The 25128-nt window shown below is 45.7% G+C and overlaps 1 protein-coding gene across 1 annotated transcript in view; it reads right to left on the reverse strand.

Annotated features, from left to right (window-relative positions):
• SLC4A5 (solute carrier family 4 member 5) overlaps window positions 1-25128 on the reverse strand; it is a 96722-nt gene that overhangs the window by 36412 nt on the left and 35182 nt on the right. The window contains exons 5-11 of the mRNA XM_027099061.1: window positions 9417-9577; window positions 8376-8531; window positions 7575-7670; window positions 5113-5168; window positions 1653-1810; window positions 1132-1219; window positions 14-168 (exon numbers count right to left, since the gene is read on the reverse strand). Coding sequence (XP_026954862.1) covers window positions 14-168; window positions 1132-1219; window positions 1653-1810; window positions 5113-5168; window positions 7575-7670; window positions 8376-8531; window positions 9417-9577 — 870 coding nt within the window. The remainder of the gene's footprint in view (window positions 1-13; window positions 169-1131; window positions 1220-1652; window positions 1811-5112; window positions 5169-7574; window positions 7671-8375; window positions 8532-9416; window positions 9578-25128) is intronic.

Raw genomic sequence — 25128 nt, forward strand, 5'->3', positions numbered from 1 at the left:
CATTCATACACACCTCTTGTCAGCAGAAGTCACCTTCTTGGGTGGCTCAATTCGGATATTTGGGTCCCACTCTCCAGGGGGGAGCACGATGACCTCGTCTAGAAACTCATCAATCCCTGCGATCAGATCCTCCCGATTCCTGGCCTTGTAGGCCACGTCGCTGAAGAGCTGGCAGGGAAAGAGGCAGAGGAAGAGAAAGGGCCGCTCTCTTGCTGCAGTCATCATCTCATCCACCTCCCGGGGGCACAACCACATACACTTTCAAAGAAAGTCACTTTGAGCCATTACTCCAGCTGCCAATTTGTTCTCAGTTTCTGAGATGAGAACAACGGGGCAGTTGAAACATAGCACAGTGGGGACAGTGGGACATGCAGCAAGGCGGCTCTTCCTGGACCTGAAGGCCAGGTCTCTGTATTCCAGTTGTCCGACCTGGGTTGAGTTACTTACTTAACCTTTCTGCTCTCAGTTTCCCACAGAGCGAGCTCCTCAGAAAACCCACGCAGAGCCCAGTAGGAGAAGCTCAGGTATTTCAAATCTGTTTTAACATCCCAGCCCTTCATCTTTGGAGGGTCAGGCTGCATCGTTCCACACTGTCTCCAGAGGGTTCTTTCTGACTTTACAGATCTGATTGGGTTGCGCTCGTGTTTAAACTCCTCTAGGCTCCCTGTCACATAGTGTCAACTCTCAGCTCTGCCTACAGGCTCCGTATAGTATATGGCTCCTCTCTCTGGTGTTACCTCCTGCTCTTGATGCTCTTACGCTGAGCCTATATCAAACCACTTCCATCCAGCCCCTCCCTCTCCGAACCGTGGCCCTTTGCCTGGAATGCCTGCCTCCTAGGTTGGGGCTCATCCTTAGCTTTAAAGCCCCCTCGTGTGTGAAGGGCCCGTTGACTGCCTGGGTGGTTAGCACATGGTTCCCTCTAGGATTGTAGGTCTATCTCTCCCACTTGATTGGTGCTCCTAAAGGGCAGTGACTATTCCCTCATTCTTGTAATCCTCACACCCTGCACAGGGTCTGGCATACAGTAGGCGCTCAAACGTGACTTGTTGGATAAGTGAATGAATGAAGGCACAGCGTTTGACGCGGCAGCCATGACGTTCAGGAGTACATGCTTCTCGTGGCACTTACGTCGTCTACCATGAGGGTTGCAATGGCACGGCCAATTTCATTGTAGGATTTTGCTCTCCCAGAAGGTCCCAGCAGTATGAACAGAAATCTGCAAAGAAGATGGAGGAGGAGGGGGAAAGTGAGAAGGAAAAGTAAAAGCAGGTGGAGAGAAGGATGTTCTGGCCCTAAATAGTATCCATTCTTAATTTTTTAACTGGGCAGAAACGTGTCCCTTCCCTCCTCTGAATCCCGTATTTGCTTTGGAGAGACATTCCTCTTCACTCCCACCTGAGCATCTTTGCCACGCCCTGGCATCCCAGAGCTCACCCAGCAGTGCTTCTCCCAGCTGCTGGCTACTTCTTGTTTATGATTATTTTAAATAAATTCTCTCAAATTCTTCCTGAGTCAGATTGCCATCGCCATACAGTTCCCTACTTTTCCTTCTTCGATTTAGGGGTGTCTCCAACTGCACTACTAGCTGACTGTATGGACAGCTGGCCACCCAAGGGTGGGTATGGTGGGCAGATTTCAATGGCTCTCACCTGGTGGGGACAGGCACCTCGGTCACTCCTCCCAGCATGGCTGACTGGATGAGACGCACGAAGGCAATGAATGGCTGGTCCAGGAAGTCCACCTCGCCCACGAGCACATTGGAGGCTTCTGAATCCTTGGGGATCTTCTTCATGAATTTGTTTTTCCGCTGGTCAGTGAGGGGGACACGAGATACCCATGGATACTCACGTGCAGTGGTTTCGGCTCTCACTCAGCCCGTTCAGACTACTGTGGAGCCCTAACCTTACAAAATTCTCCCAGCGTTTCTCAAGAGACTGAAGGAAATAAGCCGACACTCTCCCACAATCTGCAGATGAGGAGACTCAAAGTTGGTTAACCCCAGGGACCAATGAAGCCTTTCGTAGATGGGAAGGAACAGGCAACGACTTGACCCCCTAAGATGTTCCTTGATGGGCGAAAACCTTGTTCTACTGAAGTGTGAGTTGAGGGGTCAGAATAGAAAGTCAGGGCTTGCTGGACATCAGGTCTCTTCCCCCAGCAGCAGCTCAAGCAGATGGGAGTCTCGGCCCTTACACTCCAGCTACCCAGCCCTCCCTCTCTGCCTTTACCCTGGATGGCCGTGGGAGGAATGAGACCATCCTGATGGCCAGAGTGGACACACTTTGTTTTATCTTTACCACCAGCTTCCTGGCTGACAGGAACCCCTGGACCTGGGGGTCCAAGCCTGTGAGAGGCTTCTGTGCCCCCAAGTCACCCCTAGAGGACCTCCCAGGAAACTCATAGCTTCTGAGCCTTTCCAACTGAGACTATTGAAGTACCCTCTATCCAGTCCCTCTGGCTGGTGTCTAGTCAGGGCAGGAAGGTCAAATAGGAAGAGTGAGTGGGGTCCAATGTGAGAGGTGCTGGAGACAAGCCCTCTGCCCCAAATCAGCCCCACTCTCTGCGGTCATGACTTTCATCCTATGGATAAGATGCCAACTCCTCCGGAGCCCTCTCTTATGATGAAAGTGCCCAGGGGTGGTCACATACGCACTCTTCTTAGTCTTTAACATCTTAGGGTACATTCGTTTTTCAGATCACTTTCCCTCTGGGCAGCAAGGGGATAGGCAAGAGACAGAGATAGTTTCATAGAGAGAGGTGGGGAAGGAGTGTTTGGGGAGGACCGGGCTGGTGGGAGTCCACAGTGGCCAACAAAGGAAGAAAGGGCCCAGGAGGTGGAGGCAAGTGGTACAGAGAGATTCTGCGGACGCCACAATTTTGCCACCTATTCCCCCTTGATGGGAGTCTCTCTTGTGGGCACAGAAATGTTTGTTTCTCATAAGCTCAGTGAAGATAGTTTCCTTCTGTCCCTGGAGAGGGGTCAGTTATGGGCGTGGGCATGGCCAACAGGTCTTGCCCCTTTGGGCCCACAGCCATTTCCTGATTTGACTCGTGGGGGACGAGATACATACTGGGCGGGGGACCTACCAGCACTAGAAAAGGCTTGTGAGCAAGGGCTGCACCCTTATAATCTTTTAAATCCCTTAAGAAACATAAAACTCTCCACAACCACCTGGGCAACAGCCCCAAGGACCCTAACGCAGTGAGAATAAGCCACAGCACGCGTTAATGGGAAGGCCAGAATCCCCACAACTCAGAAAGTCCCTTTGTCCCAGGAGCAGTTAGCGGGTTCATAAGCAGGTTCTTCAGGGTGGAGTTCTGGGTGTGCCAGGGCAGCCACTGTCTCCCTGCCAACTCCATGTCCCTGGGCATCAGGCAGGGAGCAAGTCGGTGGCAGGAGTGCCCTGGAGAACAAGGTTTTGAAAACGGCAATGCTCTGGAGTGGCCCATGCAGCACGCTCAAAACCATGAGCAGAGAGGAGTTAAAACAGGGCCTTGGTCCTCCCTTGTAGTCTGTCACCCCAGTAAGGAGGCCAGAGTTGTGGCATCCCAGAAACAGGCCATTCTGGTGTTCTGGCCACCCTGGCTTGGTGATGGTCTGGCCACGGGCTTGTCTAACCAGGGTCCTGCTGACCCCACTGCCTGAACCCAGGGGACCCTGGTCCAGCTCTGCTGAGTCACTGCACACAGCGACGCTGTTTGAATCCACACTCTGCTCACCGGGAGCTCACTGGAACTCAGGGCCAATGTGGAGTGGTGAAGAAAGTTGCACCTAAAGAACGGCCAGTGCTGCTGCAGATACTGAGAAGCAGCATCACACAACCAGTTAGGAGAGTCGGACGCTGGAGCCCGGTGTTGGGTTCCAACCCCTAAATCAAAGGCAGCATTGCCGGGGGAAAGTAGCAGATCGTATTCTTCTTACCACATAGGTAATGAAAAATAGGTTGTGAAAAACTTTTACTAGGCAGCGCTTCCTTATAACGGCTCCACTGTCTGTGTGCATGACTATAGTAAAGTGGGGTTCTTCTCTAAATAAGATTCCAGAATACTCGTTCCTAAGTCACTCCCAAATTAAGGGCTCTAGAGTCACACTGCCTGGATCAAATGATGGGTGTGCCACCTTTCAGCTGCATGAACTTAGGCCCGTTATTTAACTGCTTTTACGTTCTCATCTGTAGAGTGGAGATGATATAGTACCTTCATGATGCACAGAAAACGCACCGCACAATGTAGTGCAGGAAATGTGTGGACCTCAAATGTTGGTTGATGCCGTTATTATTGTTATTTTATTATTTTGGCCACCAAAGGGCCCCGGAGACACTGACATGAGGGAATACTCTTGTTTTGCCTTCCACCAAACTTGGGACTGCCTTGGAGGCCTGGAGGTCACCGAAGCTCCTGAGGAGTAGGTGCCAAAGTTCAGGTTTCCCTCATCACCTTCCTTCCCACTCCTGGGGGCACAGGCAAGGAGACCTTGGGACCTTCCGCCCCTGAGATGTGAATGTTTGGAATTGAGGGAAGCCTCCTCTGGGCTTCCCTTGGGGGCACAGTCATGGGGGTCCTGGGCTGTGGGCTTAGAACTTGGACTCAACTTGTTTGCGGGATTCTGATCTCATCAAGGAGGTTTCAGACAAGCTGGTGGGAGACAAGAACTGACTTTATCCGGCACTAGCCAAGGAGAAGATACACTGTTGGGCAGTCCAGTTGATTCACTATCATTATTGTCCCCACAGGGAGGCCCCACTGCTTTTCTCTACCAGCCCAAGCCCCCACTTCCTCCTTAAAACTGTTTGTGTGTCATGGAGGAGGTGAAATTCTGTGTGGCGGTCTTCTCTCTCCAATAAACCCCAAAGTCAGGGATAGCTGGCATTTCATCTGATCACACTTCTCTGTCCCCTACTCCTTCCAGGGCCTGGCACAGAGCCGGCACCCAAGTGTTGGACTGGGCTGGGTCACCAAGGCAACCCGGAGCCCCACCCGCATCCTTCCTGGGGACTCCCACTTTTTCACGGGAGTAGAGTTTTGCCTGTAGGGGCTCCCTACCCCTGAAACCAAAGACTTCTTCCTGCCCTGGCCCTCCACAGCAGCCAGGTGCAGGGGCTTTACTACCTGGTCTGTATTTGGGGTGAGAGAAATATCATTCATGCTTCTGCTCTGGGCGTGACCTAGGAGAAAAGGAAAAGAAGGTCCATCAGGGGAAGACAGGTTCTCGCAGGCCCTTTCCTCTTGGTCTCTACACAGGCTTTTCCCATCTTCACAACCAAAGCGAACCCCCCTCCCCTAATCCTGCAGCCCCTTTCAGCAAGCATTCTCTCTCTTTTCTTCTTTTCAATGGCAGCTTTCTTAAAAGAATTGCTGGGCCCCAGGTTCTACTGCGTCCTTCTCACTCCTCAGTGTGCTACGCCCTGGTCCCAGCCCTCCGCCCTGCCTTCTTGGGCAGAGACTAAGATGCTGCTCTGTGCCAGGCCCTGAGGTGGGGAGGGACAGACACACTATTGGGTAACGAGCCAGGTGTCACTAAGCTTGGGCCTTGTTGGAGAGAAAAGAGCAGTTTCACCTCTGTCCTCCATGACCCATGCGAGTCTTTAAAGACGGCTGGGGATTTGGGCCAGCAGAGGGAAGGAAGGTGGGGCTCCCCATGGCGAGAACAGTGGTGGTGAGCTATTCGAACAGCTCCTTCCTCCATTAAGGCAGAAGTTCAGCTCTCATTTCCCACCAGCAGCCACATCCAGTGAGCCCTCTCAGGCTTTCTGTGGTCTGTGGTGTCCCCGCACTTCCAGACTCTGCGTTCCCTCGGCTCCCCTCTCTTATTTCCATCCAGGATTCTCTCTTGCTGGGCTCTCCTCAGGGCCTTGCTTTGCACTCAAACCCTCCAGAGGCCTCACCCCCGTCCTCCTCGGTCAGTCCCATCCCCTCCTGTTTCATCCCCATCCACATTTGTGCTGGGGATGCCCAGGTTGGGTCTCCAGTCCAGATCTGTCCTGAGCTCCAGATTCCTCTGAGCAGCCTGACCTGGCAACTCAAACTCAACACACCTGAAACGAAACTCGTTGTCTTCCATCAAATGTCTCCCCGCATAGACCCCACACCGCCAGTGCTTCCTCCCCCTTGTCCACCGGCAATCAGAGCAGACCAGGAGCCAGCCTTGACGCCTCCCTCTTCCTTATTTCCCACTTCCCACCAGTCGCTGAAGCCCAGCGGGGTCCTTCTCTCTGTTCTTGCTCTCACTGCCCGAACACGGTCCCCGTCTCTTGCTCCCAATAGTTCAGCCCCTCCTAGTTTATTTCTCAAATAAAAATCTAACCATGATACGTTCCTGCATAAAACTTCTCAGGAGTCCCCATTACCCTCAGAATACAGGCTGGGGCCTTTTGCAGGATTCATAGGCCCCTTTTGATTGGACCCTCTTTCCCTTAGAGCCTGGTGAACTGAATCACCCTGTTTCCCCGAATATGCGGCACCCTTCACAGCACCTTCCCTTCACCTGCTGTTTGTTTCCTTTGTTCTAAAGAACACCCTCTTCCTCCCCCATGCTACTGGAAATCTTCTATTTATTCTCCAAGACTCAGGCAAGTGTCTCCTCCTCTTTGAGCCTTCCCAGGTGCCACCCTGGGGTGGGGAGGTGTGCACACAAAGCTGTAATCACTTATTCATGTCTTTTATCCAGGTCCCCCCCACAGCAGCATTGGTACTTCATATATAGTAAATAACAGAGCAGAAGGCTCGTCCCAAAGCCGTTCACTGTCTCTGACTGCCAGCATCCCTCTGTGGAATAACCAAGACCAGGGAGACTAAGAGCAGGGGGTCACTAAGAACAGAGAGAAAAGACCGTGACAAACCCCTGCCGGGGCAAAGGTCACATCACTGTCACTGTCCTGAAGCATTCCTCTGGCCTGGTCAGGGGCACAGCCCTGGGATGTGCTTGTTCGTATCTTGTCATTCTAGTAAAAGTATTTAAAGGAAAATACTCCTTCACACTGCTTCTTCTTTTCACTTCCCAAGTTCCCTCTTTTCTTTGCCTCACAGCTCACCTGTCTCTTCAGCCCTGATGAATTGCCTGACAAAAGCCGATCTGTGACCATGCCCCTCACAGGCTCCACTCACCCAGTCACAGCCCTCAGGGGCTGCAGCTCCACCAGCATTTCACTGTCTGGGGCCCAAGACGGTCATCCAGGGATGGGAACATTCTCTGTCCTGGGGCAAAGGACCTAGCCTGCTTTTAATTGTTTCTAGGAAGACTTCTCACCAAAAACAGGGCTAATGAGCAGTTTGGTGAGAATAAAGCCATAGACTAAGTTAAAAATGCCTAGCACACAGGATTGGGTATTGATTATGACAGGACTTGATTAGAGCTGCAGTTTTTGGAGTAATTATTTAGAAAATTATGGTAGTAAGTTAGACTCTGAGGGCAGCCCAGGTTTAGGGTGAAAGTTAGATTTCTTCTGATGCCTGAGAGTTCTAGACAGACCCTGGGCTTTACCTCCTCTGCTATGAAAGTATGAAAATTGACTCCAGAGTGGCCACAGCCAGGACGAAGCTGCCACACAGTGGCAGAGAAAGAAGATACTCACACAGGCGGCCGTAATTTGCGCTTTGCCGCATCCTCAGGTCCTCGGTGGAGTGGTGTAGGCTGGGACCCGCCGCGGGGCTCCGGCCTGGGCTGCGATCTGGGAGGAGGAACAGAAGAGATTTGACTTTGGCCGACTTGCTGGAGTGGTGCAGCTTCTTCCGTTAGCACAATTCACGTTTACAATCATGTCACCTAAATTAAGCTGGGCTGCCAGACATGTCTCTTCCCCTTCTAGGAAGAAAGGATGTTCTGGTTTTGGTTCTTGTTTTTCAGGATTTTTCTAAGCAAGTGAATAGCCTGAACATGATTAGAGAAAATATTTGTACCTTTGAAAGTGAAATAGATATACAATTGATTAAATAGACACCAGGTGGTGTAGATGACCCCTGATCCCACAACCTCCTGGCCGTGTGATCTTAGGTAAGTAACTTAACCTCTCCGTGCCTCAGCCTCCTCATCTGTAACCTGGGGATGATGAGAACAGTACCTAGTCATGGGGTTATTGCGAGGATGAAGTGAGTTAATACACGTGGAGCGCTCAGACAGTGCCTGGAACACAGGTAAGTGCCAAGTACGTACCCACCGTAGGCTAAACATTTTCCATTTAAAATAATTCATCTAAGGAGATTCCTCAAGTCTCTTTAGGTAGCAGCGTTATCAACTTTGTACTGATTATTGCATTTATCTGACAGGTCCAGCAAGGCTAGTGTCTGGGCATCTCAACTCTGGGCTATCAAGAGTGGAGGGTTGCAGGTTTGAGATGCGTGCATAGAACAAGCCACCAGCGTATGGCCCGACTCACTGGTGGTGGAGGAGACTGACTTTCCAATGTCAACCAAGGAGCGGTGGATGGGCTTCTTGGTTTGGTGACGGTGTTTCCTCAGTAGGACGTAGCTGACCCTCTCTCGGAGCTCTGGCCGAAGGAGGCCGTCCTCGATTTGCTTTTCAATGACATCATCTAAGTGGGAAACAAACATGCCTTGTCCACGTGGCACCGAATGACCAGGGGTGTGGGGGTCTTCAGTTTCATCTGTTATTAGTGGGATTAAAAGTGACCTAAGGGAGGCAGGGGATGTAGAAATAGTCCCACCTTTGCCACAGAACTGAAAATTTGAACCAGTCATGAACGCTCAGCCTCCTTATATGTAAAAGGGTGTGTGCATGTCTGTGGGAGTTGGTGTATGTGGATGCATGTGTGTGTGCATGGGGGTGCATTGTGTGCCCATGTGGGTGCACATGTGCTTGCATGTGTGGGTATAGGATTCTCTGCTCTTTCTATCAATAACATTGTGGAAAATAAATGAAATTGTACACATGAAAGTACCCTAAGAAGCACAAGGTACAATGCTAAGTGGTCTTAGTCCTAACATGAATTCTTTTTAGAAAAGTATTTTGGGCAATGTAGTTCTGGCAAAATTGAATGTGCTAAAACAAAATTCACCAGAAGTTTTAGGGATGATAAGACAAGCCGCTCCCTCCCTTTGCCACTCTATCAAACGAGAGCTAATTTCCTAAAGATGAATGGTGATCTATTGTGGTGATCTGACAAGAAACAGGTTGCCATGGCAATAGGTGTCTCCAACCATGCTAAGAAGCCCTCCTCCCTTTTGTTACATTGCTGGATGGCATTTCAGACGCTGACCTTTCCCTCTCTACGTGTATCTGAAACTTGGAGCAACTGTGACACTGCCTTGGGGGCCTCAGACCCAAAGCCTGGTCTCTGCAGAATTAGGCAGGCATCAGAGGTGGGTGTGCCATGCAGACCAAGGGTGGGCATGAGATGGGGCAGGTGAAGGGGGACGCTGCCCTGCTTGGTGGGGGCCACAGCGGTCCTTTGCCTCACCTATGATCTGTGGTAAGGAGCCGCCGTCCAAATCCAGCAGCACCGTCCCCGTCTGCAGGCAGGTCCGGAGCTCAAAGAGGCTGTGCAGGGACAGTGTGGACACATGGGGCTTGCTCCAGCGCTCGCCTCCTTCCTCTACCTTTTCTTCAAATTTTATCCACCTGGAAAAGTAAGGATGGGGCTCAGCAAGGCCTTTGCCCTCAGGAGGAGCCCAGAGCTGGGCCTCTTCAGGAGAGGGGTGTTGGCTTGTGAGTCATGCTGTGCACATTGTTGGGGCATTGGTCCTAGACTCACAGGCAGAGGATCTCCTGGGGACATCCCCACTCGGTCCCCCACTCCTCCTGGTGTGGCAATGCTCAGGACAAAGTGGCATCAGAGAATGACTATAAATGGGCATGAAGGATACTTTTAGGGTGGTGGAAATGTTCTAAAATTGGATTTGGTGATGGTCACACAACTCTGTACATTTGCTAAAAATCATTTAATTAATACACTTAAAACAAGGGAACTTTATGGTATCCATTAATAATAGAGCTGTTAAAAAAATCGTCCACTGCACCCTAGTTACCCGTCTACTGGTCACACATGTGTTCAGTGTCTGCCTTATGGGGTGTTTGCTGGGAGCAGGAAAGTATTTCCCCACAGTTCTAGGGTAGGGCCTGAGGTTTCCACGAGTCCCACTCGTATTTTGGCTCTGAAAGTTCAAGTTAAAATCTAAACGTCTTTGAGGAAGGAAAGAAATTAAACCAAGGGTATGTAGGAGTCTGTCCTTTCTAGAAGCCTTGGAATCATAGGCTGGGGTGGAGGGGACCAAGCGGGAAGGCCTTGGGCAGGCTGGCAGAGGTAGCCCTGGCCTGTACCTCCCCCGCAGGGGGCAGCACCACACAGCCTGGAGAGCCACAGGGAAGCAAAATCTGGCTGGAGACCTGCTGGCTCAGCTTTACTAGATGTCGACCTCAAGTTAGTGAGTAGCGTCAAGCTATGCCAATCAAAATCCCAGGGGAGTATTTTTGGACTGTGACTATCTAATTCTAAAGTTCCTCTGAAAAAGTAAATGTCTGAGAGTGGTTCGGGAAAGTCTAAAAAAAAGAATGGGGAGGGGACATGCTTTTAGCAGATATAAAAACTTACTGAAAACCTTGAGTAATTAAAGCGTTGTAATTCCAGTCCAGATATAGACAAAGGGATCAATAAAACAACAGTCTGGAAACAGACCTGAGCCCCCATGGGAATCTGGGTTTTGATGGAGGAGGCTTTAAAAGATGACCAACCTAAATATAAAAAAGTCCCTACTTCTTACCAAGCACTACTAAATTCTATGTGGATTAAAGGCTAGACATAAAAATAAATCTATAATGGAATATTGTTGAGCCTTAAAATAAAGGAAATTTTGACGCATGCTACAGCATGAGTAAAACTTGAAGACATTATGCTAAGTGAAATAAGTCAGTCACAAAAGGACAAATACTGTAAGATTCCACTTCTATGAGGGACCTAGAGTAGTCAAATTCATAGAGACAGAAAGTAAAATGGTGGTTACCAGGGGCTGAGGGGAGAGAGGCAGGGAAATTACTGTTTAAGTGGTACAGGGTTTCAGTTTTGTGAGATGAAGGAGTTCAGGAGATGTATGGTAGTGATGGTTACACAACAATGTGAATGTACTTAATGCTATTGAACTGTACACTTAAAAACGGTTAAAATGGTAAAGTTTATGTGTTATATATTTTACCACAATTAAAATAAATAACCATGTTAAAATCTATAAACAAAAATATAAATATACTAGAAGAGAATATAGGAGAATGTTGTGGTTGTGGAGAAAGACTTCCTTAGCAAGATGTAAAACCATAAAGGGAAAATAAATGGGCACATTTTGTTACATAAAAATAAACTAAAACCTCTGTATAACACAATAAGACATAAATGAGATTCACATAAATGCAACATACTCAGAAAATATTTGCAACAAACAGGGCATCAAAGGATTTTTTTTTTTTTTTTTGGCTGCACCAGACGGCATGTGGGATCTTAGTTCCCCGACCAGGGATCAAACCTGCACCCCCTGCTTTGGAAGCGTGCAGTCTTAACCACTGGACCACCAGGGAAGTCCACAAAGCTTCTTCACATCAATAAGAAAAACTCAAATTACCCAACTGAAAAGTGAACAATTCTGAAAAGAAATAATGGCCAATAAATGTATGAAAAGATATTCAACTTTACTAGTAATCAAGAACATTTAAATTGTTGCAAATGAAACAACATCCTTCACTTCTCATATTGGCAAAAATTTAAAAGATTGACAACTTCCTGTGTTGGTGGAAACATGGGGGTGGGCACTCAAACTGTATGTATGAATATAGTATGTGTGTGTGTATATATATATATATATATATATATATATATATAGTGTAGCCACGTAGCCTTCTTGGGGTGGGGAACTGGGGAGTCTCTTTTGTCTTTTGACTGAGCAGTTCTATTTCTAGGAAATTATCACAGGAGTATCATTGCACATCTACACACAGTAATATGTATACCAGGAGATGCTTACTGCAGCTTTGTCCAGTAGGGTGAACAACTGGAAACCACCAGTTTTCAGTAAAGACATGGTTACATCAATTCCATACATCCATGCTGAAGAATAACACTCAGATAAAAAGCACAAGGGTGAACTATGCATACTGACAGGATGGACAATACCATCCCATTCTATAAAAAGAAGAAAACCACACATGTGTGTTTGTGTGTTTACACATGTGTCTGAACATGCCCAGCAGCAGTTTTGAAAGGATGCATGTCAGGTGGTTAAATGGTTACTTCTGAAGGGAAGTGTGGGGTTGTTGGTGGGGGGAGGATTTAAGAGACTTTCAATCTATTGGGGTTAATTAGTGTAGTAAGAGCGCAACCTGTGGAGCAAGACAACCAAGCTTTATTTTTTATTTATCTTTGGCTGTGTTGGGTCTTCATTGCTGCGTGTGGGCTTTCTCTAGTGGCAGTGAGCAGGGGCTACTCTTCATTGCAGTGCACAGGCTTCTCATTGCAGTGGCTTCTCTCATTGCGGAGCACGGGCTCTAGGCACGTGGGCTTCCGTAGCTGTGGCACGTGGGCTCAGTAGTTGTGGCTTGTGGGCTCTAGAGCACAGGCTCAGTGGTTGTGGCGCACGGGCTTAGTTGCTCCACGGCATGTGGGATCTTCCCGGACCAGGGCTCGAACCCGTGTCCCGTGCATTGGCAGGCACCACTGCGCCACAGGGGAAATCCCGACAACCAGGTTTTGAATTCCAGCTTCACGTTTACTAGCTACGGACTTTGGGCAAGTTACTCAATCTCTCACCACCTTTGTTTTCTTTAGGAATACTAACAGTTTATAGCAATTAGAGGAGTGCCTGGCACGTAATGCACTCTCTGTTAGTGTTAGCTATTAATGTGAAAACAAATAATGTTGCTTTTTTAAGTTTAGAAACAATAAGGAAATAAGAAAGTAAAGACATTCAAAGCTCTCCCAACCAGAAGACACCATGGTTGATATTGTGATGACCTTCATATTAGATCTCTGTGTGCATGAACTCACACGTGCATGCATGCACACACACACTTTTACATTAATGACACCAAAGGGCGTGGTATCTAATGGATATCCTTTCATGTCTATAAATGTCTATAAATATTCATATCGTTTTAAAGGCTCTTTAGCATTCCATTGTATGAGTAGACCATAATTTATGTGAATAAACCTCATTTGGTCGACATTTAGATTATTTCTAATTATTCTTTATTATAAACAAGGCTGGTTTGAATTTCCTTGACCCCTGTTCAATAATTTCCTTACGATAAACTCTCAGGAGTGGAACTGCTGTGTCTGCACATTTTTACGTGTATGACATACATTGTCAAACTGTTCTCCAGAAAGCTGTGCCGATTCATACTTCCACCAATGTACAGGAGACCTCACATTTCTTTGAAGTCTCTCAAACTCTAGTATTGTCATTCCTTTTCACTTTTGTGCATTTGGTAATTGAAAAATTATATCATATTTGCATTCTTTTGACTGCATGTGAGGTTGAACATCTTTTCCTTTGTCAGATTTCTTCTTTACACAATTGTGTGAGCATTTTGCAGTATCAGTGTTTAATATCCTGATTCAATACATTTATTTGAGACCAGTTAACTTGGAGCCTGGTGGGGCCTTGGGGCTTGGATGGACACAGGATGGGGAGGTTCTTTTTCTAAATATATACGTTTGTTTTGTTTTGTTTATTTGCGGTATGCGGGCTTCTCACTGCTGTGGCCTCTCCCGTTGCGGAGCACAGGCTCCGGACGCGCAGGCTCAGCGGCCATGGCTCACGGGCCCAGCCGTTCCACGGCATGTGGGATCTTCCCGGACCGGGGCACGAACCCGTGTCCCCTGCATCGGCAGGCGGACTCTCAACCACTGCACCACCAGGGAAGCCCTATACATGTTTATTGACTAGCATTATTATGGACCTATTATTACAGGTAAATGATTCTTTTTTAAAAAAATATTTATGGATGTATGTATGTATTTGGCTGTGCCAGGTCTTAGTTTCAGCACACGGGATCTTTAGTTGAGGTATGAGGGATCTTTAGTTGTGGCGTGCGGGATCTTTTTTAGTTGCAGCATGCAGGCTCTTAGTTGTGGCATGTGGGATCTAGTTCCCTGACCAGGGATCGAACCCAGAGCCCATGCATTGGGAGCACAGACTCTTAACCACTGGACCAGGAGGGAAGTCCTTAAATGATTCTTTTTTAATTGAAGTATAGTTGATTTACAAAGTTGTGTTAGTTTCTGGTGTGCAGCAAAGGAATTCAGTTATATATATATATATAAACTTTTTCCTATTCTTTTCCATTATGGTTTCTTAAGGGATATTGAATATAGTTCCCTGTGCTACACAATAGGCCCCTGTTGTTTATCCATTCTATATATGAGTTTGCATCTGCTAGTCCCAAACTCTGAAGGATGGGGAGGTTTGATTAGAGGAGGCCTGGGAGGTGAAGACATGGCGCTGGAGCAGAGACCACTCAGACACTTGCCTCAGAGACTCACCAAGGTGTAGTGGACATTTTTAATGGGGAAATATGTTTGGGAGAACATTATTTAAATTATGGTAGATCCAAGTCTATATAATATCAATACAAAGTTTTTCTAAAACTTGTATTAACATAATGGTTTGCAAGGAAGAAATCAAAGGACAGGTCCAAATGTTTTGGTCAGGAGATGCTCACTCTTCTCCCTGAGAGTCCTTCTCCTATTTAATCACTCAAATTGCCCCCTTTTACCTCAAAAATACACGAGATAAACCACACCGTCTCCTGGCCACTGAGGACGCTTTTGCTACTCTACAGCCTTACCCCATCCACCCAAAGGTATGATGTGTCCCAGTAAGTGGGGCCACTTGGGTTGATCACTTTCTACACTGTCTCATAAACATCCTGGGTGGACATTTGGGCAGTTCTCTCCCACGCATCCATCCTTCAGCTTCCTGCCTATACAAATGCAGCTCCATCTGGAAAGGTGAGTTGAAACCCTTCAAAACATCCTTTTAGTAACACTGGATAGCAAGAACAATTGGTCCTCTTCATTTCCCAGGACTTCAACTATTTGTACTGTGTTACAGGCACCCATAAAACATTAGCTCTATACACAGACAAGGTCTCAACCAACCTGAACACAGTTTGCAGAAAAGCAAAGTCACCAGTGTCCAGGTTCAGGGCAATGCCAAAACTAGACTCCTGCTACCACCATCTCTTGAGAACTTGATTTTTAAAAAGTCCATGATACTCAACAACTTCACTAGGGATACCTCTTCAGTCGTCCTTGCAACTATTTTGGGAATCCAGATATTGAAACAGTAAACCCAAGGCCTGAACTTAATTTTGTGTATTTTATGGCTACAGCTAGAAATTAAGCTCACTTTTCACCTTGAGTAGAACATAGAAACGTGGAGGACCCAAAGTCTGCAGCTGTGGTTTTCAACTTTGACTGTCTGTTAGAATTGCCTGAGGAAATTTTTAAAAATACTGATGCCTGGATGGTCATGCCACCAGGAGGGTGGCCTGCGCATGGAAGCTCCCAGGTTATTTTTGCCCTGAGCGTTGATGAGACCCTGCCCTGTAGTCATATACAACCATGTGGCTCAGGAATAGTTGGACTTGTCTGGGGTTCCAACGCAGGCAAACGCTCTGGGCACATAGGTCCCATTCTTTTTGGATAAGAGGGGACATGGCCTCTTTCCCTTAGAATGGCTCCGAGAACACCAGTTGAAAAGGTGGAGTGGATCTCTGAAGCCTCCTTCCTAGCATGGCCATTCTATGCTTTCATTTCTCTGATTTTTTAAGTAGAGTACATACCTCTACACCAGCATGTCTCAAACTTTAATGTGCATACAAGTCACCTGGGGATCTTGTTAAAATGCAGGTTCTAATTCAGCAGGTCTGGGATGGTACCCAAGATACTGCATTTCTTTTCTTTTCTTTTTTCTTTTTTTTGGCTGTGTTGGGTCTTCATTGCTGTGTGCGGGCTTTCTCTAGTTGTGGTGAGTGGGGGCTACTCTTCATTGCGGTGCGTGGGCTTCTCATTGCCGTGGCCTCTCTTGTTGTGGAGCACAGGCTCTAGGCATGCGGGCTCCAGTAGTTGCAGCACGCGGGCTTAGTAGTTGCAGCAGGTGGGTCCTAGAGCGTGAGGGCTTCAGTAGTTGCAGCAAATGGCCTCAGTAGTTGAGATGTGTGGGCTCTAAGGCATGCGGACTTCAGTAGTAGTGGCACACGGGCTTAGTTGCTCTGCGGTACGTGGGATCTTCCCAGACCAGGGATTGAACCCATGTCTCCCTGCACTGGCAAGTGGATTCTTAACCACTATGCCACCAGGGAAGTCCCTGCATTTCTTTTTCTAAAATTTTTTACTGAACTATAGTTGATTTACAATGTTGTGTCAGTTTCAGGTGTATAGCAAAGTGATTCAGTTATATATATTCTTTTTTTAGATTATTTTCCATTATAGGTTATTACAAGATATTGAATATGGTTCCCTGTGCTATATAGCAGGCCCTTGGTGTTTATCTATTTTATATATGCTAGTGTGTATCTGTTAATCCCAAACTTCTAATTTATCCCTCCCCCACCCCCTTTCCCCTTTGGTAACCATAACCCCTTTGTTTTCTATGTCTGTAAGTCTATTTTTGTTTTGTAAATTAGTTCATTTGTATCATTTTTTTAAGATTCCACATATAAAGTGATATCATATGATATTTGTCTTTGTCTGACTTAATTCACTTAGTATGATAATCTCTAGGTCCATCCATGTTGCTGCAAATGGCATTGTTTCATTCTTTTTTATGGCTGAGTAATATTCCACACTTGAAGAACCCCTATCCTAGGATGATGATTCTTAAACTTGGGTGCATATAAAAATACTTCAGATACTTCTAAAATCTTTTTTTTTTTTTTTTTTTTTTTTTGCGGTCCGCAGGCCTCTCACTGCCATGGCCTCTCCCACCGCGTAGCACAGGCTCCGGACGCACAGGCTCAGCGGCCATGGCTCACAGGCCCAGCCACTCCGTGGCCTGTGGGATCCTCCCAGACTGGGGCACGAACCCATGTCCCCTGCATCGGCAGGCGGACTCCCAACCACTGCGCCACCAGGGAAGCCCAGATACTTCTAAAATCTTGATGTTTAGGTCATATCCTAGACAAATTTGCATCAGAATATCTGGGTGGGATCCAGGCAACTCTGCTACAGATTGTTCTAAGTAAAGTTCCTGACTTATGGGGCTCAGAGGCTAAAATGACAATTAATTTGTAGTCAATCATGTTTCCTAATTGTTTTGGTATATGCCTGTCCCCCCAAATAGACATCAAGCTTCTTGAGGACAGGGACCTTGTTTCCTCTCTGATGTCCCTTCTGATCTCCTGCCCAGAGTAGTGTTCATCAAATGTTTGCTGCTTCTTGCTTGAGGGTAGTGAGGCCTCAGTGATTACTTTGGGTAATCACTATGAGAATCACTATGAGAAAATGACTGGGAAAAAGAGAGCTCAACAATTGTGGGTTTAAATGTGTTTTAAAATACTCAGAATGATCTAAGCAATGATCATCAGAGTCTAGTAACGTCACAAATATACACACAAAGACCAGCTGGGCAGGAGCTGCCTTTTGATGGAAGCAGAGACCACCACCTATGAAATAGTCTTGTGGAAAAGCCAGACAGGAATCAAATGAGTCTGGACCCAACTACCACTTTACAGGAAAGACAGGGGCAGAGGAAGATGTTAAACACCACCACAGGGATGCAGTTAACAAAATCCAGTATGTGGAAAACCATGTAAGACAAACAATGCAATTTCTTTAGCAATAATGGCAACTGCAAGGGAAAAATAAAGGAGGAGGAACATGTAGATTAAAAATGATGTAGGAGGGCTTTCCTGGTGGCGCAGTGGTTGAGAGTCCGCCTGCCGATGCAGGGGACGCGGATTCGTGCCCCGGTCCGGGAAGATCCCACATGCCTTGGAGTGGCTGGGCCCGTGAGCCATGGCCGCTGAGCCTGCGTGTCCGGAGCCTGTGCTCCACAACGGGAGAGGCCACAGCAGTGAGAGGCCTGTGTACTGAAAAAAAAATGATGTAGGAGACATATCTCCCAAGTGCAATGTGTGGACCAGTCACATTAAAAAGTATATGAGGTGATCTGGGAAATAAATATGAATACTGCATGGATAATTCAATGAAAATAAAGAATTACTGTCATTTTTTTCCAGATGTGACAGTAATATTGTGGTTGTGTTAAAAAGAAAGGCCTTTGAAACCAAGAAGGGCCCTGTAGGATTCCTGGGCACAGAGGCCTTTCAGTGTCCCCCGTTTCTTGTTTGTAGGGAATAGGTTTCAGCCTCCATGACCTTCCCTGCATTCCAAAGGGCAGGTTCAAACAGTTGCTAATTAGGGAAGAGAGAGGATGCAGAGACAAGGGAGGAGCAGTCAAGAAACAATAGTGCAGCCTTGGGGTAGAGTCCTGGTTCCACCTCAAGGGATACACATAACAATATCTTTGAGCTCTTCTGCAGAACTCTTCATTCCAGAGAGAAGGTCACAGTTTGATAACCTCTAGATCCACAGAAGCTAATTAGGAGACCACCTGAGGCCAGATTAAAGGAATGCAGGCCTGCACACACCCTGATCCTCACCAGTAACCCCACCCTTGAACCATTGCTATAAAACTCCTCACCAAATTCCCCTGGGTTGGGACACAGTTTTGAGAGCATGAGCCCCCTGGGTACCCCTTTGTCTGGCAAAGTAATAAAGCTTTTTTTTTCTTTTCTACTTCACCCAAAACTCTGCCTCTGAGATTCAATGTGGCACCAGTGCACAGAGGCCAAGGTTTCAGCATCACCTTTACCCAAAAGAACTGAAAACAGTGTCTTGAAGATATGTTTGTACAATGATGTTCCCAGCAGTATTATTCACAGTAACTAAAATGTGGAAGCAACCCCGCTGTCCACCAGTGGACGAATGGATAAGCAAAATGTGGTGCCTCTGTAGTCATACAGAGGAATATTATTGAGCCTTAAAAAGAATGGAAATTCTTACATATCCTACAACAGGGATGAAACTTGAGGACATTATGCAATAAACAAGTCACGAAAAGACAAATACTATATGATTCCACTTAACATGAGGCATTTAGAGTAGCTAAAAATCATAGAGACAGAAAGTAGAACGGTGGTATCTGGGGCTGGGGGGAAGGGAATGGAGAGTTATTGTTTAACGGGTACTGAGTTTCTGTTTTATAAGATGAAAAGAACTGTGGAGATGGATGGTGGTGATGGCTGCACACCACTGTGAACGTATTAAATACCACTAAACTATATACTTAAAGGCAGTTAAGATGGTACATTTTATATTTAAGTATATTTTACAACAATAAAAAAAATGGGGGAAAAAAGAAAGAGGGCTTATCTTTTAGAGTCACCTACTGAAATATTTACAGATGGATTGATATGGGGTGTGGGATTTGTGTCAGCATGATCCAGTGTATGTGTCTGGGGTAGTGGGTAGAAATAGAGGCAGAAAATTGGCCATGAGTTAGCTGGTAACCATTGAAGCTGGGTGATGGTTATGTTGAGGGAAGTCATTCTACTACAGACCACTTTTGTATACAAATTTATATACAATTTTTGTATAAATTTCCATAGTATAACATTTAACCACTTTTCAGGATGAATAAAGGAATGGGCTCTTTAAAAAGATTCTGGCCAAAGCCAGGCTTAAAAACTTTTGGAAGCCTGATAAAGTGGTTAATGGGTAATCCCAAGCAACTCATTGCAAAGTGAGCTTTATACCGCAGTTGGCTTCAAAAGTGGGGAATTAGAGTTGGAGAAGCAGGTCAAATGGAAAGAAAATCTCTGGACTGGAAAAGAACTCTCAGGGATTTTGTCCAGACCAGGGGCAGATGCCAAGTGTCCCTCTCAACTGGGACGGAGCTGAATGGAAGCTCGAAGAGTCACATGTCACAGAAAGCAGTTCTCAGTCACGCAAAGGGTGTCCAGAACTGAGGCCTTTTCTGTGACTAGTAACTTGGTCACTATATGATTAGAGGAAGTTGCTTTTCAGTTAATACCAAGAGTGGTCGAAATCATCATGGGGCAAGTTACTAGGCACCGCCAAACCACTAGATGGGAGGGTCTCCTTTTAGGATCTGGAAAGGGCTGAAAACTGAGAGACCTGAACTCTAGTTCCATCCTCAGATGGAAATAAGTTATAACCCCCACTGGCCCTGCCCTGGCTAGCAAGTATATCAGTGGCTCTCACCTTAGCTGCAAGGATCATCTGGGAACTTTCAACAAATTCCAACATCCAGGCTGACTCCAGACTGACATCAGAATCTAGGGGCCTGGCGGAGGAGCTTCAAGATGGCGGAAGAGTAAGACGCGGAGATCAGCTTCCTCCCCACAAATACATCAGAAATACATCTACATGTGGAACAATTCCTACAAAACACCTACTGAACGCTGGCAGAAGACCTCAGACCTCCCAAAAGGCAAGAAACTCCCCACGTACCTGGGTAGAGTAAAAGAAAAACAGGGACGGCAGCTGCACCTTGGGGAGGGAGCTGTGAAGGAGGAAAGGTTTCCACATGCTAGAAGCCCCTTCGCGGGCAGAGACTGTGGGTGGCAGAGGGGGGAAGCTTAGAGCCGCAGAGGAGAGCGCAGCCACAGGGGTGTGGAGGGCAAAGCGAAGAGATTCCCGCACAGAGGATCGGTGCCGACCAGCACTCCCCAGCCTGAGAGGCTTGTCTGCTCACCCGCCGGGGCGGGCGAGGCTAGGAGCTGAGGCTTGGGCTTCGGTCCAATCCCAGGGAGAGGACTGGGGTTGGCGGCGTGAACACAGTCTGAAGGGGGCTAGTGCACCACAGCTAGCCGGGTGGGGGTCCGGGAAAATGTCTGGAGCTGCCGAAGAGGCAAGAGACTTTTTCTTCCCTCTTTGTTTCCTGGTGCGCGAGGAGAGCCCCGCATCCTTACCCCTCCCTACCCCCGGCCTGAGTGAGCCAGAGCCCCCGAATCAGCGGCTCCTTTAACCCCGTCCTGTCTGAGCGAAGAACAGATGACCTCAGGCGACCTACATGGAGAGGCGGGTCCAAATCCAAAGCTGAACCCTGGAAGCTGTGTGAACAACGAAGAGAAAGGGAAATTTCTCCCAGCAGCCTCAGGAGCAGCGGATTAAATCTCCACAATCAACTTGACGTACCCTGCATCTGTGGAATACATGAATAGACCACGAATCATCCCAAATTGAGGAGGTGGACTTTGGGAGCAACGATATATATATATATTTCCCCTTTTTCTCTTCTTGTGAGTGTGTATGTGTATGCTTCTGTGTGTGATTTTGTCTGTATAGCTTTGCTTTTACCATTTGTCCTAGGGTTCTGTCTGTCCGTTTTTCTTTTTACTATTATTACTTAAAAAATTTTTTTTCTTAATAAGTATTTTTTATTTTACTAACTTTATTTTATTTTACTTTATTTTATCTTCTTTCTTTCTCTCTTTTTTTCCCCTCTTTTATTCTGAGCCATGTGGAGGACAGGCTCTTGTGCTCCAGCCAGGCATCAGGGCTGTGCCACTTGAGGTGGGAGAGCCAAGTTCAGGAAACTGGTCCACAAGAGACCTCCCAGCTCCAGGTAATACCAAACGGTGAAAATCTGCCAGAGATCTCCATTTCAACACCAACACCCAGCTCCACTCAATGACCAGCAAGCTACAGTGCAGGACACCCTACGGCAAACAACTAGCAAGACAGGAACACAACCCCATCCATTACCACAGAGGCTGCCTAAAATCATAATAAGGCTGCAGACACCCTAAAACACACCACCAGATGTGGACCTGCCCACCAGAAAGACAAGATCCAGCCTCATTCACCAGAACACAGGCACTAGTCCCCTCCACCAGGAAGCCTACACAACCCACTGAACCAACCTTAGCCACTGGGGACAGACACCAAAAACAATGGAAACTACAAACCTGCAGCCTGCGAAAAGGAGACCCCAAACAAAGTAAGTTAAGCAAAATGAGAAGACAGAGAAACACACAGCACATGAAGGAGCAAGGCAAAAACCCACCAGACCAAACAAATGAAGAGGAAATAGGCAGTCTACCTGAAAAAGAATTCAGAATAATGATAGTAAAGGTGGTCCAAAATCTTGGAAATAGAATGGAGAAAATACAATAAACGTTTAACAAGGACCTAGAAGAACTAAAGAGCAAACAAACAGAGGTGAACAAGACAATAAATGAAATTAAAAATTCTCTAGAAGGGATCAATAGAAGAATAACTGAGGCAGAAGAATGGATAAGTGACCTGGAAGATAAAAGAGTGGAAAAACTACTGCAGAGAAGAATAAAGAAAAAAGAATGAAAAGAATTGAGGACAGTCTCAGAGACCTCTGGGACAAGGTTAAATGCACCAACATTCGAATTATAGGTGTCCCAGAAGAAGAAGAGAAAAAGAAAGGGACTGAGAAAATATTTGAAGAGATTATAGTCGAAAACTTCCCTAATATAGGAAAGGAAATAGTTAATCAAGTCCAGGAAGCACAGAGAGTCCCATACAGGATAAATCCAGGGAGAAATACGCCAAGACACATATTAATCAAACTGTCAAAAATTAAATACAAAGAACAAATATTAAAAACAGCATGGGAAAAACAACAAGTAACACATAAAGGAATCCCCATAAGGTTAACAGCTGATCTTTCAGCAGAAACTCTGCAAGCCAGAAGGGAGTGGCAGGACATATTTAAAGTGATGAAAGAGAAAAACCTACAAACAAGATTACTCTACCCAGCAAGGATCTCATTCAGATTTGAGGGAGAAATTAAAAGCTTTACAGAGAAGCAAAAGCTAAGAGAATTCAGCACCACCAAACCAGCTTTACAACAAATGCTAAAGTAACTTCTCTAGGCAGGAAACACAAGAGAAGGAAAAGGCCTACAATAATCAACCTAAAGCAATTAAGAAAATGGGAATAGGAACATACATATCAATAATTACCTTAAATGTAAATAGATTAAATGCTCCAACCAAAAGACATAGACTGGCTGAATGGATACAAAAACAAGACCCATATACATGCTGTCTACAAGAGACCACTTCAGACCTAGGGACACATACAGACTGAAAGTGAGGGGATGGAAAAAGATATTCCATGCAAATGGAAACCAAAAGAAAGCTGGAGTAGCAATTCTCATATCAGACAAAATAGACTTTAAAACAAAGACTATTACAAGAGACAAAGAAGGACACTACATAATGATCAAGGGATCGATCCAAGAAGAAGATATAACAATTGTAAATATTTATGCACCCAACAGAGGAGCACCTCAATACATAAGGCAAATACTAACAGCCATAATAGGGGAAATCAACAGTAACACAATCATAGTAGGGGACTTTAACACCCCACTTTCACCAATGGACAGATCATCCAAAATGAAAATAAATAAGGAAACACAAGCTTTAAATGATACATTAAACAAGATGGACTTAATTGATATTTATAGGACATTCCATCCAAAAACAACAGAACACACATTCTTCTCAAGTGCTCATGGAACATTATCCAGGATAGATCATATCTTGGGTCACAAATCAAGACTTGCTAAATTTAAGAAAATTGAAATCGTATCAAGTATCTTTTCCGACCACAATGGTATGAGACTAGATATCAATTACAGGAAAAGATCTGTAAGAAATACAAACACATGGAGGCTAAACAATACACTACTTAATAACCAAGAGATCACTGAAGAAATCAAAGAGGAAATCAAAAAATACCTAGAGACAAATGACAATGAAAACACAACAGAAAACCTATGGGATGCAGCAAAAGCAGTTCTAAGAGGGAAGTTTATAGCTATACAAGCCTACCTTAAGAAATAAGAAACATCTCAAATAAATAACCTAACCACACACCTAAAGCAATTAGAGAAAGAAGAACAAAAAACCCCCAAATTTAGCAGAAGGAAAGAAATCATAAAGATCAGATGAGAAATAAATGAAAAAGAAATGAAGGAAAGGATAGCAAAGATCAATAAAATTAAAAGCTGCTTCTTTGAGGAGATAAACAAAATTGATAAACCATTAGCCAGACTCATCAAGAAAAAAAAGGGGAAGACTCAAATCAATAGGATTAGAAATGAAAAAGGAGAAGTAACAACTGACACTGCAGAAATACAAAAGATCATGAGAGATTACTACAAGCAACTCTATGCCAATACAATGGACAACCTAGAAGAAATGGACAAATTATTAGAAAAGCACAACCTGCCAAGACTAAATCAGGAAGAAATAGAAAATATGAACAGACCAATCACAAGCACTGAAATTGAAACTGTGATTAAACATCTTCCAATAAACAAAAGCCCAGGACCAGATGGCTTCACAGACAAATTCTATCAAACATTTAGAGAAGAGCTGACACCTATCCTTCTCAAACTCCTCCAAAATATAGCAGAGGGAAGAACACTCCCAAACTCATCCTACGAGGCCACCATCACCTTGATACCAAAACCAGACAAGGATGTCACAAGGAAACAAAACTACAGGCCAATATCACTGATGAACATAGGTGCAAAAATCCTCAACAAAATACTAGCCAACAGAATTCAACACGACATTAAAAAGATCATACACCATGATCAAGTGGAGTTTATTCCAGGAATGCAAGGATTCTTCAATATATGCAAATCAATCAATGTGATAAACCATATTAACAAATTGAAGGAGAAAAGCCATATGATCATCTCAATAGATGCAGAGAAAGCTTTCGACAAAATTCAACACCGATTTATGATAAAAACCCTGCAGAAAGTAGGCATGGAGGGAACTTTCCTCAACATAATAAAGGCCATATAGGACAAACCCACAGCCAACATCGTCCTCAATGATGAAAAACTGAAAGCATTTCCACTAAGATCAGGAACAAGACAAGGTTGCCCACTCTCACCACTCTTATTGAACATAGTTTTGGAAGTTCTAGCCACAGCAATCAGAGAAGAAAAAGAAATAAAAGGAATCCAAATCGGAAAAGAAGAAATAAAGCTGTCACTGTTTGCAGATGACATGATACTATACATAGAGAATCCTAAAGATGCTACCAGAAAACTACTAGAGCTAATCAATGAATTTGGTAAAGTAGCAGGATACAAACTTAA

This window comes from Aethalodelphis obliquidens, unplaced genomic scaffold (assembly GCF_003676395.1).
Source record: "Aethalodelphis obliquidens isolate GAN/ISIS:26980383/991018 unplaced genomic scaffold, ASM367639v1 scaffold128, whole genome shotgun sequence".
NCBI lineage: Eukaryota > Metazoa > Chordata > Mammalia > Artiodactyla > Delphinidae > Aethalodelphis > Aethalodelphis obliquidens.